General features: G+C 50.6%; 2 protein-coding genes across 7 annotated transcripts in view; one reads left to right on the top strand and one right to left on the bottom strand.

The window, feature by feature from the left end:
* EFR3B (EFR3 homolog B) overlaps positions 1-11,057 on the top strand; it is an 85,136-nt gene extending 74,079 nt beyond the window's left edge. For 4 of the 6 annotated variants that reach the window (XM_047852633.1, XM_047852632.1, XM_047852629.1 and 1 more), the window contains 6 exons: positions 2-93; positions 3,272-3,320; positions 4,597-4,703; positions 6,026-6,075; positions 6,474-6,566; positions 7,765-11,057. In XM_047852633.1, coding sequence (XP_047708589.1) covers positions 2-93; positions 3,272-3,320; positions 4,597-4,703; positions 6,026-6,075; positions 6,474-6,566; positions 7,765-7,786 — 413 coding nt within the window. In that variant the 3' untranslated portion in view covers positions 7,787-11,057. Of the gene's footprint in view, position 1; positions 94-3,271; positions 3,321-4,596; positions 4,704-6,025; positions 6,076-6,473 lie in introns of all 6 variants that reach the window. The other 2 variants (XR_007150885.1, XM_047852631.1) reach the window with 2 other exon arrangements.
* A 2,506-nt stretch (positions 11,058-13,563) lies between these two features.
* POMC (proopiomelanocortin) lies at positions 13,564-17,680 on the bottom strand. Its single transcript, XM_047852635.1, has 3 exons — positions 17,567-17,680; positions 16,536-16,687; positions 13,564-14,393 (listed from the first exon to the last, which is right to left on the bottom strand). The coding sequence occupies exons 2-3, from the start codon at positions 16,665-16,667 to the stop codon at positions 13,749-13,751; spliced, it is 777 nt and encodes a 258-aa protein (XP_047708591.1). The 5' UTR covers positions 16,668-16,687; positions 17,567-17,680; the 3' UTR covers positions 13,564-13,748.
* Between the last annotated feature and the right edge of the window lie 1,369 nt (positions 17,681-19,049).

Genomic DNA, 19,049 nt, shown 5'->3' with positions numbered 1-19,049 from the left:
GATGAGGACCGCTTATCCAAGAGGAAGAGCATTGGAGAAACCATTTCCCTGCAGGTGGAGGTGGAATCTAGGAACAGCCCAGAGAAGGAGGAGGTGAGTGTCCTCTTCTTGATATATTGTCCTGCATCCCAAGGGGAGGGGATCTGCTCTTGCTTCCTATGCAATGAGATGCTCCATGTTCCAGGCTTCCTTAACTGCATAACCCATTTAAAGTTGCAGGGAGGGGCGCCTGGGTGGCTCAGTCGGTTAAGCGACCGACTTCAGCTCAGGTCACGATCTCACAGTCCGTGAGTTCAAGCCCCGCGTCAGGCTCTGGGCTGATGGCTCAGAGCCTGGAGCCTGCTTCCAGTTCTGTGTCTCTCTCTCTCTCTGCCCCTCCCCCGTTCATGCTCTGTCTCTCTCTGTCTCAAAAATAAATAAACGTTAAAAAAAATAAAATAAAATAAAGTTGCAGGGAAAGCAAATTTCTCAAATATCCCATTTTCTTACTGACTCATCATATATGTCATAGACCTTTCCATCTGGAAAAATTACATGTGCGCCCCCCACCCCCGGTCGCACACTCCCATGACAATGTCACACAAATCACTCCTGAAAGGCTTTCTGGTAGTTATTCCCCATTTCCAATGGAGGCAGACATGCACCATGTTGGATATTGGAAGGCCTAATAGGAGAGATGGGGGTGAGAATAGTTTTCATGGTGTTTCTTCCAGATCAATCAATAGAGGTGCTTTTTTAAAGACCAAGTTGCAGCTTCAAGATGTCTCCTCCACCATCTCTTGGGGGCTGTGAATATCTAACTTCTGTTCGAAATAACTTGTGGCATCTCCCCTGCCCTTACTTCCTCTACCTGAGAAAATAAAGCAGATGTGCCCATGAGTCAGCGAGAGGAAGGAATCACAATGAAAACACCCAACTTCTGCAGAAGAGACGAAAATAGGAGAGGGGCAGAGGGGGAGAGAAAGGGGTCATGAGGGAGGTGAAGCTGTAAGACAAAATGCACTTGTGTTTAATGGTGTCTCCTGCCGTTAAGGGAATTGACAGAGTCATGGGGAAGCTTCAGTGAGAAGTGAGGAGGATGTTCATTGGGGGTGGGGTAGGCCAGGACAGTTTGGGTTGGGGGGGGGTGGTATGCCTTCTGCCCCTTGGGCCTGGTGTAGCCATGGAGGACAATGTCAACCCTGAGCCTTTCCTCAGATGCACTGGAGCAAGGAGAAGTCACTGGGGCCCGGACCGAGCCTCCCTCTATGCCCTCAGCTGCTTTCTCAACTCTTCTCTCATTGGGGCACTCGTCTGGAACTTTCCTATGGAAGGAAGGAGGCTCTGACTCACACTAATTGGAAGAGGGGAATGAGGCTGAACCTAGTGTCCTCCAAGGCCTTCTGGCTCTGCAGGACAGGGAACCTCAAATATGTCAGGACCACAGCATGAGCTGGCTGCTGTTTCCTCCAGAGTTGTGGTTCTCCCTTCCCGAAGTTAACAGAGCCTCGGGAATCGAGGAGTAAAGCAAGGTGGAAGGAGAAATGCTGGCATGTGTACAGAGCTTCCTACTCTCTAATGTCGCCTGGGCCACCAGAATGGGTCCCTTTCCCTCCTGGAGAGTCCACCTAGCTCGGGGGGTGACTTGGTAGCTGAAGCAGGGGTGTGGGGGCCTCCACCCCATGACCTTCTGCCAGGCTACCCTTCTTTCCACCTTCAGCGCACCATGCCCCACCTGAATACTGTGCTGGCTCCCTGTAGCCTTCTATGCCAAGTTCATAGCAGTTGATCAATAAATGCAGGTTTAGTCAAGCCCCAAACCCAGTACCTGGCATTCAGAGCCATTTATAGTCTGGACTGGTCCTACTGGATCATGTTACTTCCCTCTCCTCTGTGGCAGAAGCCACTGTGCCCCTGGGGCTGGTCTGCTCGGTCTCCCCCACGTGGTCCCCTTCAGCTGCCGGTCTTTGCTGTAATCCCCTGTGTGAGTCCCTTCCTCCGCACCTTTGTTCTCATGAGCCACCCACTCCTCCGTGCCCAGCTTGTGTCCTGTTTTCTCCATAAGCCTCTCTCTACCTGCCCTTAACCAGTGACCTTCCTTTTCTATGTTGCCACCACCCAGTTCCCTAGCACCTCACACGTTGGTCAGTGCTGAGTGGCTGCGTGGATGGATGTGCAGAGAGGATGACTCCTGAGAATGACCGATGGCACAGCTGTCTCAGGCTCATAATTCCCGAGCTAACAGATTGTGCCATTTCTACTGAGGGACCAGCCAAGAGTCCTGCACAGACTCAGTGTTCACTGAATATTTCCTAAATGACTGTATCCCAATACGTACATCTCTGGCTTTTCCAGCCTCCATTGAACACTAAACAAATCAGAAAAATACAGTAGCTCAGTGAATTTTCACACAAGGAATGTATCCGTGCAATCACACCCAGATCAGGGAATAGAACACTGTCATTGCCCAAGAGACCCCCCTTCGCAAAGGGAGCCACTAGCCTGTCTCAGGTCACTTCCTGACCTCTGTGTCAGTGAGGTCATTCTCTTCTGTGTCTCTTTCTTCCACTTAATGTTATGTTTAAGTGATGGGAGATGAGTGAATCGTGGGGCCCGTCTCGAGCAGCTCAGAGTCTACCGGGGACTACCTGGGACTTAGTACAAACGTCTCATGACTTTCAGCCTCTGGCCTGAGGCGACGATCCATGGGGTAATCCTTCTTTGGGTTCATTATTTGCCACCTCCTTTAACAGGCTCTTTGAGGACTGAGATCCTGGGACCCAGGTCCTTGGACCAGCCCCAGCATGTCTTACCTTTAGTAAATACTCAAATCACCTCGGAAGATAATTTTATATCCTAAGCCTTCAAAAGTGTTATCCAGATCTTGAAATTTACATTTGAGATATTTGCCAACTGCTTCCTCTCGCTGCCAATATTTTCCGTTACGTTCTCAGATTTTTTTGAGTTTGGCAGTGTTTTCTTCCCATGGGGCTTAATGCGACCAGCTAGGGGTGAGGGCGGCGAGTTCTTTTAGGTGATTCTCAGCACTCTGAGGAGGAAGGGACCTTCCCCCTCCATCTCACCGCAGCTCTGTCCTTCAGTGGGGAGCTCTGCGCCTGCCTGCGTGGGGAGCTTCGGGGACCCTGATGAGCAGGTGGTGTCCTGGGGGCGTTTCCCCCCATCGGGACGGTCTTTTGAGAAGCAAAGGGGATGCCAGATAACTGAGGAAGCCAAGGCTGCCTCCCATACCTCCAACCCCCTTTTCTGAACACTTCTGTTCCTTCTCCCTCAGCGAGTGCCTGCCGAGGAGATCACCTATGAGACGCTAAAGAAGGCCATCGGTAAGTTGGAGGGGATGCCGGGGCTGGGTCCTGGGGGGAGGCGTGGGTGTGGGCAGCCTGATGCAGGATTCAGCCCAGAGGTACAGGGAGGCCGGCGGCTTCCCCTGAACTCCCAACAACTACAAAGCTGCAATTATCAATTCTGCTTTCCGGATGGGGATCGGTAGTGCTGCCCAGCATATCCACGTCAAGCCACCCTTTCTCTACTGACAGCTCGCTGCCTGTAAAAGTAATCAGTGGAGGGGCGCCTGGGTGGCCCAGTCAGTTAAGCGTCCCACTCTTGGTTTCGGCTCAGGCCACGATCTTGTGGTTTGTAAGACTCAGTCCTGCCACAGGGCTTTGCGCTAACAGCTCAGAGCCCGCTTGGGATTCTCTCTCCCTCTCTCTGTGCCTCTCCCTTGCTTGCTCGCTCACTCTCTCTCAAAATAAACTTAAAAAAAAAAAAAAAGTAATCAATTGAGGGTTGCAGCCAGTTAGGGAAAAAACAATTTTGTATAAACACTTTGGCTATTTTTTGGTGGGTTGTGTTACAGAAGAACGGGCGGACCAATGAAAGATATTAAAAGCAAATCAATTGATATTTATTGGCAATAGATCTTAAAATGTAGTACCTCATTTATCTGGATTATTGGGCAATGCAGTATTCCAAATAAGAGAATTTTTCCCAGAGCTGATAATAAATTGCTCTCAAATGCCAAACGGTTTTAATTTTTGTTGTCTTTGAGGGTATTCTTTCTGAATGTGCATAGAGTGTGAACGTACTTGACCATCTTCATTTTTGCCGACTCATTTTGGATACTAAAAGGAATATGTAGAAGCCTCGAACTAGACAGCCTCGGACTGCTGGGCCATAGGGACCTAACTTTGTATTGCCTCTTGTGACCTGTCTGGCTTTTCCATCGTTGATGTCCCTTTCAAATTAGCACCAGAGTACTTCTTGTTCCAGGAACTCCCTTTGAGAGTCCAAGTGGTAATGCCACTCAGGGCTTTAAAAGCCCAGCTTAAGGGTCCACTTACCTAGTTCTCAAACTCTTTCATAAGGAAAGTGGCTGAGCTCTCAGGCTGAATCAGGAAAAGATCTAGACCTCGTGGGCCAAATAATGGCACCCTCTCTCCATGCCCCGCTATCACCCTGCCCACCAGCAGAAGGCAGAGCCTGAACCACAATCACAGACAGTGCTCCCCTGGAGGGGTCCTCCCATCTTCCCATCTCCAGCCCTTGCCCCCACATCAGCGGAGCAGGACCTAGAGGCTGACTCGGCTCTCTGTACCACAGTGGACAGTGTGGCGGTCGAGGAGCAGGAACGTGAACGGCGGCGACAAGTGGTGGAGAAGTTCCAGAAGGCACCCTTTGAGGAGATTGCAGCACACTGCGGGGCCCGGGTGAGTGAGGCACAACAGGGGTAAGTCTTTGGGGAAAGAACAGATACTGGCTTTAGGTCCAGGATGGAACTGAGTTTCTAGGAGACCTTGGCACTTTTGTTACCCAGAAATTAGAGATTCGGTCCCCCCAACAATGCCCTGGCACTACATTGTTTCCCCCCAAACCAAAAGGCTTGGCTCTTAGCCATACACTCCTTTAAACCTCACAATCTCCACGTAGGGAAGAAGTCCTGACCTCAGGAGCTCCTGTGTCAAGCAGACTGTAAAACTTATAATTAGCAAGTAGGCAACTAGCACTTAGGCACACACCCGAGCATCTTCCATTTATTAGCTTATGTCATTCTCATGACAACTCTGTGAGGTTGGTGCCTTTATGCTCACCTCGTCATGGAGTGGTGGGGAAAGGAGCCATGGCTTAAGAAAGATGGCCAACATTTGCAACACAGGGTTCCGCTTCCAACCAGGGGACCCCAGCAGGGGAAGTGGAACAGCCTGGCCCTGGAAAAGAGATTGGAAAGAGAAGATGCCAGATAAGTAAAAAGAAGGACTCATAGCTACGTCTGTACTTAAGGGAAGAGCACAGACTTTTCTTGAAATTGACTATAGGCCAGGATTTGTTACTCACAGTGGCCATCTTAGTGACAGTGAAACATAATTGTAAGCATCCAGAATCCACAAATAACTTCTATTTTATTGTAATTTTTCCTCTCAGTAAAAATACATGTTATTTTCTTTTCCGTTATATATAATGTGTCATATATTTCTAGTATATCATAATACAGAATAATAACATAATCGTTTATGTAGATACATATAGATTTTTCTGGGCCTATGTTATTCTAACCTCATGGCCCATCTCCAGAGGCAGGTGCTGCTGGTTTCATGAGCTCAGAGTTGAGGTCCATCCCTGAACACGTACACAGCCTCACTGTCTGTGCACGTGGGCTTAGTTGGAGCCAGAAGGGACCGGAGACAGCATCCTCCCTAATCCAACTGTGCACAGCTGCTCCTTGGAGTTAAGGGAAAGTCTGAAACCAGCTCTGAGCCTCCTGACAATATCCCCGCCAAGCCTTACTGCCCCGCTCGGAGGAACTCGGCCCCTTAAGGGACTGCCTGCTGAGGTCCTTCTGGTGGTCCTGGCCTCTGTGCTTTTGTTGGGTGGCCCTCCCTGATCTGAACCCGCGGCCAGGATCCACAGATAAGTGCTGTCGATGAGCTCACACCAGTTCCCTTCCTAAGACGGGACTCTGGACGGGTGGGCTCCCAAGAGCCAGCATGGGTGCGAGGGAGCCCCCAGCTCACTTCCTTCTGTTTGTGTCTAGGCATCACTGCTGCAGAGCAAACTCAATCAGATCTTTGAAATCACCATCCGGTAAGTGGCAGCCCTGATCAGGGCCCCCTGCTCCCAAGTCCTCCCTCTCACCCCTGTCTCCAGGCCTCCCTGTCTGCAGCCTCTGTCTCCAGGGCTGCAGTCAGCCGCCAGCTCTCCTGGACAAGGAAATCGAGACAGCTCAGTGAACCCCACAAAGAGCCAGGGGCCCCAGGGTCCAGGGCTGGTACTTCCTAAAACAATGATGTCGTTGTAAAAAAGCCTTCAGTAAAACTAGACTTCAAGCTAGATCCTAGAACTTGAAACCTAGGAACCCATGGAGTGACAGTCTCTGGTCCCTGTGCGAAGAAAAACCCAAATCAGCTACTCTTTTTGACTGCATGGGTTGGGACCCAGAGCCCGCTTCTCATGCCTTTGTCCTCCGTGTGTCCCTGCCTCAGCCCCCCGCCGAGCCCGTCAGGCACCATCACCGCAGCCTATGGCCAGCCTCAGAACCACTCCATCCCTGTCTACGAGATGAAGTTTCCGGATCTGTGCGTATACTGAATGCCAAAAGACAGAGCTCCTCGTAGGGGTGGGGTCTGAGGGAGGGGCTCGCCCTCACAACCCACCCCTGGGACCTGGGAATTGAACTGGGATCGCAGAGAAAATGCACCTTGGTTGGCAAGCGCCTCCCCAGCTAAGCAAAATGGAGTGGCAGAGGGGGGTGGGGGGCCCTCTCGGCCCTCCCGGCCCTCCCACTTCCTCCTTGTCTTCCCTGAGGGAGATCAGCCTCCTGCCCCTCGGGGGCCAATAAGCATCCCACCTGCCCTTTGTTTCCTCCTTTGTGTCAGCCTGGAGCCGGGTGCCATGGGGGTCTTTTCAGAGGGAGGCTGGAGTCTCCAGAAGCTCCTCCTTGGTGTAGCATGGCAAGGGCTCTCAGGCGGATGGGTCCGGGGAGCAGAGCCACCAGTCCCCCGGGAGGGAACTAGACAGAGCCAGGGTCAGGCAGAGGAAGGCACCGACTGCAGTCCAGAGGAAGCGGGGGCAAGGCTCCCAGCTCCTCCTGGAAAGTGGTGGCATACGAGGCTGGAAGATGGCTGCGCTCTTCCAGAGTATTCCCTCCCCTCAGCCCGGAGGCCTCTGGCCTCCGGGTGTCCCTTCCACTCTCCTGCTCACGCCGCCAGTTGTGTCCTTGTGAATCTTTCTAGTATTAGTTCATATCGAGCCCTTCCAACAGGAGTCCTTCCAACAGGAGCCCTTCCACACGGGGCAGGAAAGGATGAAAAAGAAGGGCGGCAGGCTGGCCACAGAGAGGGCTGCCCCTCCCCAGGCTCGGCCTGCCTCCTGTAGAGGAGCGGGCGGGCGGAAGTGGGCGCAGTCACGCCCTCTGTGGCGTCTTCTCACTTCCTTCGTTCAGAGGGAGCTTGTTGGGTCCACCTGTGGCCCTCTCCCTTCCAGATGTTTCTCTGAGTGGAGCTTTCTCTCTCTGATGCCTTTCTTCCTGAGGATCCTAGCATGTTTCTACAGCCGCTGGGTTGCGGGAGGGCAGAATGAGAGAATCTGGTTCAAGAAGATCTGGTTCTGCGTGGCATGAGAGGAGCCGCAAGGGCCTGCAGGCCTGCCCACATCACTTTCTTTGGGAGAAGCTCCCAGCCTGGTCTGGGGAAGGGGCGGGGGAGGGGGTTATGGGGAGTAGTACTCTGCATCTCAAGGATGTCAGGAGTCAACCTAGTGGATATTTCGTTCAAGGAAAGAAGGATCCAGCACCTAATACTGGAATGATCTCTTCACTCTTTGGATGAAGTCAGGACATCATCACTGCCAGCTGGCAGAGCTTGAGGCTTGGGGAGAGGCAGCAGAGACCCCTTTGGGTTCTGGGTTTCCATTTTCCCTGAGTGCCATCCGTGTGCAGAGGAGGGGCTGCTGCAGAGCTGGTAGGCCACTGTGCTTCCCCCCCCCCCCACCTCCCCCACCCATCCTCCCTCCAGGGGCCTTTGTGCCTCCAGAGTCTCCTGGGCCCCCTCCAGCGGCAGAACCCCGTGGTCCAAAATAGTCCTTTTCTTCTCTTCCAGGCAAACGTCCCCTAACTTTTCTGAGCCGATGTAACTCACAGTAAAGTGTGAATGGTCAGATGATCCCTCCCTGGAGAATTTGTTTTTTAAAAAGAGGGAGGGTGAGTAGATTTCTTGACCCAAAGGAAACCCTTTTGAGGGTACAATTTTAGGCAGTGCGGGGAAGGGTCAGAAGCAGGATGTTTCTGCTAAGGGGAGGGCAAGCTTCTCAGGCCACTCTCCGGTCACACCCGTGCACACAGCCCTGTGCAGACACACGATGAAAGCCTGATTAGTAGGACAAATCTGTATTTTCCCAAACTGGGAAAACCTTAACATACGCACTTTCCCAGTACATGTGCAATAAACGGTTTGGGTGGAGGGGGCTATCTGACTCTCGTTCCCGTAGTTTCTACCCTTGGTCGGTGCCCCTGTGCTGTGGGCCTGTGGCTTCCAGACAGCCTGCATGATTACAAGGCCCAAGGAGCCTGGCTCCCGCGCCCCACCCGCACCCCACCCCCACAGCTTTCGGTTGGGTTCTATGGCTCTTGGCTAATGCTCAACCCAAATTTCTAAGCATGAACTTAGATTTCTCTTTACCTTACTATCTCTTTATTAGGAAACAAAGTTTAAAATAAAATGTGAAGGCAAATAACCTTTGGAAAAAACTTGAGAGAAAAATCTCAATCTTGTGAGCCACAAACATGTCTTCCCTTACTGGATCTTTCCATCTTTATCCCCTACTTGACTTTGATGAGAAACCTGGTTTCTTTCTCGTGTCTACTTGACTTTAGGGTCTACCCCATGACAGCTGCACCCTGAGCACTGCCCTTTGGGGTCCTGGTCCTGGGGCTTGGGCGTCGCGACCCCAGAGCCTCTTTCTAGAGCCAGCCCCAGAACCAGAGATCGGTAGTCCCACTCAGATGCCTCCCCCTCTCCCCCACCCTGGGACTAGAGTGAAGAAAAAGGTACAGGGCTCTCATTCTTCCTACACTCAACCCCGTATCTGTCTGAAGCAGGCCTTTCTTTACATCACGGCTGCTTAGCAGAGATGTGCTTCTTTTGGAGAACTAGCCATTTCTCGAGTGCTCTCTTCTCAGTTTCAGTTTAAAAACTTACACTCACGGGAATATTGGATTGCCTGCTGCTGACATGAAGCAGAACCTAGATTCTAGCCAAATATGCCTCAGAGTCAGAAAGTGTAAGGTGACTGTTAACTCAGACAATTACTTGGTCAACACAGCAGCGTCCTACACACACACACACACACACACACACACACACACACCCTTCCCGCAGGCTCAAGGAGAGAGGCAAAGCAGAGTGTGGGGGGCGCTCAGACCCTTGGCTTAGAACCACTGCTTACTGCCTTCCAAGCCCTCTGGCGTCTGGCAGTCCTTTGTCACATGACCGACCCTTCTGGCCACCTGTCTCTGTTCTGATTGTAAGCCAGCAAGCCCATCCAAACCAGCTGCTCCCCAGAGCCGCTGAGGACTCTTGCTTCATGCCCAAGGGGTAGGTTTGGTCAGCACTCAAGGCATGAATGTATTTGAGATTTGACGTTCTATTAATTTGGTTGAGTCATGTAAGTGGATAAGAAGCCGGTCAGCAGAAAGTACCGACATGATGCTGGAGGCTCCTTGTTTCCCTTGCAGTGGGGTCCCCAGTGCCCTGTGCCTGTTCCCATTTTCCTCTCTCTGAAAAGCAGAGATAAGTGGTTTCTTGACTCCTAGATGCCTCCTCACCAAAGAAAGAGCCCAAACAGGTGAGAAGCATTAGAATAGCCCTCACTCAGAGGCTGTCTTCTGTCCAGCCTCCTATACAAGTATAAACGGATGAGCAGTGAAAAGGTGGGACTGGGACCATCTACAGTACTTGAGAAGTATGAGGGACATATACATGCTGCCCTTTGCCCTGGGTGTCCTGGGTCCCATACGACGTGTTTCAGTCTGCCTAAGAGTCACAGCAGTCTTGGGGTACCGTTAAACAGTTCAAAGACCAGACTTGTGGGCTTCCCTGGGGGGCCCCTGGGTCATGATAGCTTCCAGTTGCTATTACGTGGTCCCCAGGCCTTCTGTCCTGGGCACAGAGAGTGTCACCGAGAAGCGAGACCATTTCTCCCAATCCTTCTCTGTGACCATAAAATGGCAGCTGGCCTATGGGGGTCTGCGGGAAAGGACTAGACCTGTGTGTAAGGTTGAGCGTTAAGCTTAAAGGTAGACAGGGAGGACAACTCATCAGAGAGGTCATGCCTGCTTCCCTTAACCCACAGACCCTGGAAGGCACATCCTCCTGAAACAAGGTGTCTTCCTGGTGTCTGAGGAGGTTTAGGGCCCTGTGCTGCCTCTTCATCCCCTAGAAATCTTCTGGTTAGAGTGACCCTAGGTCTGAAGATTGGGCCTGGCCAGCTGGGGAAGTGGGGAGGAATCGGGGACTGTGAGCAGGGCTCTGTGGCCTGTTGGAGTCAGAAGGCAGTTTTCTGTGCTCTCCTTTAGCATTGGCCAGGTTGGCCGGGTTTTTTCTCCTTCAGAGGACCTTGGGGCCTCGGGCGGTCACCTTCCCCTTCTGAGCTCTTCCTCCATGAATGTCGATCCTGGCCCGTGGAGTGCAGAGCGGCAAATCCCCGAATGCCGCAGCATTGCACAGATTGTAACGTGTCTGTGTCCACTCGGACCTTCGTGACCTGGCTGAGAGTGTTATGTGCCCACCTGCACACGTGTGTGTAGTGTAGTTCATAGTTGGCAATATATGTACATAACAGCTGAATTATTTACATGGGGGTGCAGAATTAGTGCCTGTGGCAGTGTTCTGTATTTTAAACTCATTGAATCAAATTAGTTTTATTTTAAGGAAGGGGAAAGAGGCTAGGGGTTGGGGGGCAGATTGTAGGAAGAAGAACTCTTAGCAAGATCGTTCTTTAGGATTATTAGTCATGGTTTCCCAATGAGTCTTCATGATGCCCTTTGCAAATAAATGTTAATGTTGTCACCACACAGTTGTCTATTTGATTTCTTTAAAGTAAATGGTTTTGGGGGGATGCAAACAGAATCTGAAAATACCAACATTAACAACTGACATTTAGCCACCTCCGCCTACCATACTTTACTCACCTAACAAGGAAGGAGAAGAGGAAAGGATGCTAGCAAGATGTAAACATAAAGCTCAGGATTGCCAGCATGGGAGCAGCATCTGCAGATGGGAAAGCCTGGGCCATTTCTTCATCACCGTGACTAGACCCTAGCCCCATAATATAACCCACAGCGGGGGAGACTTTATCTTAAGAATCTGGCTTTCTGATTCCCTTTACACAGGATTTCCTGGGAAGCATTCAGTTTTCTTTAATCATGAACTCTTAGAGCATCAAAATATGGGGTTATATGTGCAAGTGCCCTCCACAAATGTTTCCCAGCTGGATTTGATCTATGCTGCCCACTGGTATTAGAGCAATTGACACGTATGTGTATCTCTGTGTGCATATAAGCATTTGGGGGTTTCTTGTGAATTGTAAATGTGTGTGGCTGTAAATCCATGGCCTCGGCATTGTACAAACACCATGGGGACATATAAAAGAAGCATAACCCTTGGCCTCTGCCCTTTGGAGCTTAGAGTTTCCCTAAGGAGAACACAAGACATACGCGCAGCTAGAAACTTGCCACTCGAGCTGGTCTGCGTGCCCTCCTGTGCTGAGAATGAGGAGGCTCGGCTGGAAGAGAGCACAACTTTCCCAGCAGAATTGGACTCAAGTCCAGGCTCGTGTTGTACAAAGAGTTTCAAAATGGTGGGGGAAGGTGGAGAGTTCGGGCAAAGAGTGAAGGAGGAAAGGAAAAGAGAAGATCAGTAGGTGGAAACATGGCAAATGGGGTTTGGTAAGGAGAGTGAAGCTAATGGACAAGGGTCCTGCATGCCATGTCCCAGAATTGGACATCGATGGAATTGACTCTTGAACCAGGGAAGGTGAGGAAAGCGAGATTTTATATACATTAATATGAAGAACTTGTGTGTGATGGGTTGGGGAGGAGAGGGACTGAAGACAAGGACACCAGTTGGTTAGGAAACTGCTGGATGATCAAGGCTGAGCACTGAGAATAACGAGAAAGGCTGCAGCTAGGCAATATGGGGGGGGGGGGGTGCAGTTTGGGAGTAGCTAGAGGAAAAGGAAAGAGACATGAAGGCTTGAGCCTGAGGGACCAAAAGAAGCATCTGTGTATATTGTGTTGTATTTTTGCAGGCGTGTCTCTATGGCTGTGTGTGTATGTCGGTGAGAACAAGTGTTTGAGAATATCTGTGAGTAGCCTGGAAGTGCAGTGAAATCTGAATTACCAACCCTCAGCTGTCACACGTAGCTTCTCGGTGATAAAAAGACCACATCCATATTCTCAGTCCTACAATAGCCCCCACACTAGGAAGGGAGGGATGGCTGGATGAGAGAACTAGATCTTGGGAGAAGTTTAGTGACTCGCCTAAGGTCACACAGATAGCTAGATCCAGGGAAGCGTTACCATAGCTTCCCACCCACAGCCCACAGGGGGCCCCCCAGTTGCAGCGAGCTTCAACCAATGTTGGGCTTGCTCTCCGAGGTGTTAAAAAGAAAACCACAGGCCCAAAATGGCACCACTTAGGCCATGTCACCAGGGCTTAATACCTTACCTACCTGCAGTTTCAACCTCCCTAAGAAATGTAAGTCTAATTCCTTAATCAGGCATTTCCTGATAAGCACCAATCAGGTCATCTATCACACAGGCCCTTTCCATTTGCGCACAGGTCAAATGCAGGCCTGTGCAGGCACATGTGTGGACACCCTCCCACCCCCAAAGGTCAGGTGATCAGCATAAGACTTCCTGCTTTTCCAAGGGCAAGACCTTGCCTGGAACAAGCCTTTCTTTTCTTTTGCTGGTAACTTTCTTGCCCAACCCTCCTTCCTATAAAAATCTTCCATCTTGGGGCACTTGGGTGGCTCAATCAGTCAAGCGTCCAACTCTTGATTTCTGCTCAGATCATAATCTCCCTGTTTGTGAGATCTCCCTGTTGTGAGCCTAGTCGGGCTCTGTGCAGATAGTGGGAACCTGGTTGGGATTCTCTCTCTCCCTCTCTCTGCCCTTCCTTGGCTCGCACTCTCTCAAAATTAATAATAAAACTAAAAAACCAAAAATTTTAAAAACCTTCCGTCTTACATAACTCCCCTAAGTCTCCCTCTGCTTACTAGATGGGATGTTACTGGACTCATGAAGTCACTTAATAAGACCAATTAGATCTTCAGATTTACTCGGTTGAGTTTTTGTTCTTTAACAGAGGGGCGGTGGGGAGACCCTGCACCCTTCCCTTTAAGACCCACGGAGGGATGGGCATTTTCATTCCCACCATGACCTATAAAACGTACTACCACGTGGCCACACGGCAACCACTCTCTCTCCAATATATGCTGCTTTTTTTTTTTTTTTTTTTTTTGGTATATGGATTATGTATTTTTATTTCATTCACCCAACGGACAAAGTCGGAGTCAGATGCGAAACTTGAAAGGTTTTATTTCCTAACTACAGGCAGCTTTAAGAGGCTGACTATCTGGGGCTATACCCGGCCTGAGCGAGTAGCACACCCAGGCTGGGAGGCGGCAGGAGGGCAGGGGAGGAGAAGGGGCCTTAGGGTCGACTTCCTGGGAAGAGAAGCCTCTGGCCCCGCTGCACGTCACTGGCCCTTCTTGTGGGCGTTCTTGATGATGGCGTTTTTGAACAGCGTCACCAGAGGCGTCTGGCTCTTCTCCGAGGTCATGAAGCCGCCGTAGCGCTTGTCCTTGGGCGGGCTGCCCCAGCGGAAATGCTCCATCTTATAGGGCCCTTCGTCCTTCTTCTCGGCCACCTCGGCCTCTGCCACCAGGCCGTACTCCAGGTCGGGCAGGGCCGCGGCGCCGTCGGCCGGGCCCTCGGGGCCGAGCGCCGGCTCCGGCCGCTCCCCGGCCAGCTCCCTCTTGAACTCGAGGGGGAAGGTCTCGACCGACTCGTCCTCGGCGCCGTTGGGGTACACCTTCACGGGGCGTCGCTTCTTGCCCACGGGCTTGCCCCAGCGGAAGTGCTCCATGGAGTAGGAGCGCTTGCCCTCGCGCAGGCCCAGCTCCCCGCCATCGCCGCGGGGCCCGGGGCCGCCGTCGCCCGCCGCGACCTCTTCCTCCTCGCGCTTCTGGCCCGCGCTGCCATTCCGGCGGCCGAACCGGTCCCAGCGGAAGTGGCCCATGACGTACTTCCGGGGGTTCTCGGTCAGCGGCTGCTCGTCGCCGTTGCCGGGGAGCACCGGCGTCTCGGCCGAGAGGTCCGGCTTGCACGCCCGGATGCACGCCTGCGGGGAGGGCGGCGAGCGCGGGGTTAGGGCGGTCCCGCCCTGCAGCCCCGCCCCCGCGCGGCGCCTGCGCGCTCCGCCCCTGCGCGCCCCAGACCCTGGGCACGTGTGGGCGGGTAATAGGCTAGGGCTTTGGCGGCCGTGGCCTCCTTGCCGAGGACCTGTCCTCATGGCGCCCGCGGACGTCCGACTCGGCTGCGGCAATCGCCTCTTTTGTCCCCTGGGCCCCTTGGTTCTTCTGCCTCGCAGCCACTAGAGATACCCCATCCCATTCGGTGGTTTACTTATCCCAGGGCTTTTGTGAATAGGGTCAGTTCCTTACCGTTATATGCGTGATATATAGGAATTGATCAATAAATGGTAAATCGGAGATAGTTGTTGGCATTTAATGAATATTGAATAAATAAATATGGTTCAGTTCACGTCTGGGAAGGGCATTGGGCTGAAATTGGGGGCAGAATCTATTCAGGTGGGAGGAATCTGGCCTCCAGAGCCTATATTTTCAGTTATGCCTCAACCTGACCCCAGTGATCTGCAAACCTAACTCATGCCCTACCCCAGCCATCTCCCTGTGCATGCGTCAAATGTTTTCCCATGCTATCTTGCACTTTTTTGCGTGGGTTTTTTTTTTTTTCCAAGTCTTTTGAGCTGATCCTGCACCTTCCCCAATCAGTGAGCTTTCGGAGGGAGTGGTTCACTTCCCTGTCACCACATTCTGACTGGAGGGAGGGGTAAACAGCCAGGATTGTTTCCATTGCTTGGGTCATGGAGCCTATGTCTCTGCTCTCTGTAAGCAGACAACTAGTGTACAGTGTACATTTGCTTGGGAAAATGACCTATAGGCTGCAGCCTGGAGTTCTCAGTTATGTGGGACTGCAAAGGAGGAAACAGAATGATCCCCACCCCTTCTGTTGAGTTGGGAATTTCATACTCCAGAGATTTAGAATTATGAAACTGCAGAATATTAACAGTGGAAAGTAAAAACTATCTCATGCTCCTCCCCCCTGGACACATAACAAAGCAGGAGGCTCAGGGACATGAAAGGAGCTTGGCCAGTTCCCACGACTCTTCGGTGGCAGAGCTTAGAACCCGTGGGTTCTGACCACGCTCGGAGCTCCTTCCCTGGTGGGCTCTCAGCAGGAGAGGCTGTGCGGTGGGTATCTCCCACCGAGAGTCTCTTGGGTCTCTCCCTGAACTAGAACTCACAGAATTCCCTGGGCCCATTCTTTCTATTTTATTGTTTACTATTTTTCTATTTTAATTTTTACTTTCTATTATCTTTCTATTTTGCATGAAACACATGCAGATTGCCCTGTGTTTTTTAGTTCTCTCTCTCTCCACCTTAACTAGCTTCTCCACTGACAAAACACACTGAATGTAGTGACGTACAGTCCACCCTCACCAGGCGGGTGCTGGCAGCAGGATGGAGCTCAGTCACTGACACTGGCAGTGTGTCGTTTAGCCCTTGACTTGGTATAGCTTCTCATTTGTGCCTCCCAGTACACACACACACACACACACACACACACACAATTCCAGCCTGGCACAAAGGGCCTTTACATGCTTCTGGAAAGGCCGTGGAAGGTCAGTCCTCCAGAAGAATCATGAGACATTTGGCACCAGTTAGAGGAAAATGGCACCCGGGTTCTTCCTTCTCCCTCTAGAGATGATTTGTAGTACTACCTAGCTGCCTTTGTAATTGATAGTAGATAGAAAGGGAGTAAAAATGGAATGAAAATGGCAAGGGACACGAGGTTATTTAAACAGGAATAAAAAGGCTGAAAGGTTGAAAATACAGAATCAATAGAGCGATAATTATTATTACTGTTACTATCACTCTTATTATTTTAATGGTGATATCTCGAAATAGCTTAAACGGAGTGGGGTCTTCATACAAGAAGACAGGGCAGGAAGATAATCAAGTGGAAATTGTGGGCCAGACCCATCTCCCTAGAGCTGCTTCCTCCCCTCCTTGGCTCAATTCTGGCTTCACCCTAGAGATCTGTTTCTGCCCTGAGCTGAGTTACCCATATCTCTGGGAATGAATTTTCCCTTCCCCACTCCCCTTTCTTTTGTGCCTTCCCAGTTCCAGCCCCAGTCCCATCTGATGCCCAACCAAGATGGCGGCCATAGCCCACATACCAGCAGGTTACTTTCCGTGGTGAGGTCCTGACACTGGCTGCTCTCCAGGCACCAGCCACTCACTTCCATGGAGGCCTGAAGCAGCAAGGCCAGCAGCAGGGCCCCGGGGCGGCTGCAGCACGATCTCGGCATCTTCCAGGCAGGCTGAGGCTCTGCAGAGGCAAATAAGATTGGTGGGACCCCTACAAGGAGCAGAACAATGTTGGCCACTGACCAGGAAGGACTGTGAGCCAATATTAACAACACATTCACTTGTGGAGCTCAAGGCTTTTTGAGGACAGGAGCAGTTCAAGGAGAAGTTTGGTGTGAGTTGTGGTGGAGAGGAGGGGAGCGGGACCTGGGAAATCTATGTGCAGTTTCCCCTTTGTCTCCTATTAAAATCAGATCCCAAAGGAGGTTAGGGCTGGAAGCTATTTTAGAGATCATTTGGTCCAGCCCCTTATTTGAGAGATGAGGAAATTATTATCTCCTCCCAGAGAGAGATAATAATTTGGGTGTTCATGACAAGGCAAGGCTAATTGTCCTGTTTCCCTGAACTTCCCTATTTCACCATTTTCATGAAGCTCCAGTCCTAACATGCCAGATTCAAGGAATAACTTGGGAAAGACAAAGGATTCTGAAATTCCTGCTCAAGATGGTCTATTTCCCTCCTGCTCCACCAGGATCCTATCATTCTTCAGAAATGGTTTCCTACAAATAGTAGGTTTGTATAAAGGCAAATAAAACCCCTGGTCAGTGTGGCCAAAACCTAAGCTAACCTAATTTGATGTCTTGTGCACAAATCACTCAGATGATCACTATTTCTCAGATTCCTGCAGCTTTGAGATTTATTTTTAAAGCAGAACCCCATTGTTTTAAAACTGGCCCATCTTCTTGAACATATACCAGACCTCCTCTTGTTCTCAGAGCCTCTCAGATGCAGTCTGAAATAGCTGGACTTGAAGACACTATAAATGTAGAAGCAGAAGGGCACTACCCACCCCCCATTGTGAGCACCCACCAGAGACACTTTCCGAGAAGCCAGAAAGTACCTGGGCAGATGCTGAAGTCAAGAGGTCAGGATCCAGGAAAGAGGAGAGCAGTGATGCTGCCTTTTGCCCCCTGTGCCCAACACTTTCCTCTAGCTCTCCCACTGCATTGTCCCCCCTCACCCAAGTCAGCTTCCAGAGTTGACCCCAAGTTTATTCATTAGCTCACCACCAACCCACAATCATTTTGGATTTCAGAAGATCTCTTCAACCAGCTGTAGAAAGAAACCTCATGAAATGAGAAAAGTAATTCACATTAAGGGGTGGATGACTAATTTTCTTATCTCTCTTAATGGACATTTGCATTTTAAAATGTTTGCCTAAAAGAAACCTCTCATTTGTGGAAGGGTGGCCAAGGTTTTTTATAGAAAAGGCTTTGGAAATGAAAGTTCTCTCTGGCTCTTGTTGTCTACTTTAGAAAACCATTTCCTTTTCTTTGCCCCAGCCCCACTCCCCCTCCCCCCACCCCCAAAGCTGAGCTAGCTCATGGCTCCCTTCTTGAATGATTGCCAGGCACAATCGGAGTGTTTTCAGAGCAGCCATTAGATGGCGCTGGCAGCCAGTGAGCTGGCCCATCAGCACCTCAGGCTGAAGGGGCAACTGGGAGAGCATCGATCCACCTTGGTGTCCAGTCTTGACCAGGGGCAGGCTGCTCCTGTTGTAGAATTTTGATGCTCTAGTTCGAGAATGGAGCCCTAAGTTGGTGGGCAAAGCAATTTAGATTAAAGCTCTGAGACCACACAACACATCTGGGCCATAACGATGCCAAGATTTACAAGAGAAGCAGAAAAATGGTAATTACAGGGGCACCTGGGTGGCTCAGTCAGTTGAGCATCTGACTTCAACTCAGGTTACGATCTCACAGTTCGTGGGTTCAAGCCCCACGTTGGGCTCTGTGCTGACAGCTCCGAGCCTGGATCCTGCTTCAGATTCTGTCTCCCTCTGTCTCTGTCCCTCCCCCTGCTTGCGCGCGCGCGCGCTCTCTCTCTCTGTCAAAAATAAATAAACGTTAAAAAAATTTTAAAGAAAAATCATAATTATATATCACTATGGGCAAGTGTAAAATAACATATTCATAAAGAAAGAAGTAAAATCATACAGATCTGGCAGTCCCCTCAACTATACTTCAGTTCTCAAGGTTGGTCATTCTGGGATGATGATTTCCATTTTCTAAAAACACACCTCATGATTTCAGGCCTACCTGAAAAGCCCCCAGAGAGCATTTCCTCTCTCTCTACCCCACTGACTGTCTGTGTTGTACAACATGGTAACATTCTCACTGCCCACCCTGTCAGAGTTCCATTCTATTGCTAAAAAGTTAGTTTTCTGAAAGCAATTTGTTTTCTTTTTTACTTATGTGTATTTTCCATTTTCTACAATGAGCAAATATTACCTTGTGTTATTTTTTTTTACAAACAATAAAGCAATGGGGAGATGTCGAATATTGTGCTTTTTGTAGGTAGGGAGAGTGTTATATGTAATACAA

The sequence above is a fragment of the Prionailurus viverrinus genome, chromosome A3 (genome assembly GCF_022837055.1).
Source record: "Prionailurus viverrinus isolate Anna chromosome A3, UM_Priviv_1.0, whole genome shotgun sequence".
Taxonomy (NCBI): Eukaryota; Metazoa; Chordata; class Mammalia; order Carnivora; family Felidae; genus Prionailurus; species Prionailurus viverrinus.
The sequence above is the reverse complement of the archived record's forward strand: the minus strand, read 5'-3'. Positions and strand labels throughout refer to the sequence as shown.

Excerpts from the sequence above, each read along its gene's own strand:
- POMC (XM_047852635.1), bottom strand. The coding sequence starts at position 16,667 with ATGCCGAGATCGTGCTGCAGCCGCCCCGGGGCCCTGCTGCTGGCCTTG. Across the intron at positions 14,394-16,535 it reads CCACGGAAAGTAACCTGCTG|GCGTGCATCCGGGCGTGCAA; the intron begins GTATGTGGGCTA and ends CCCTCCCCGCAG.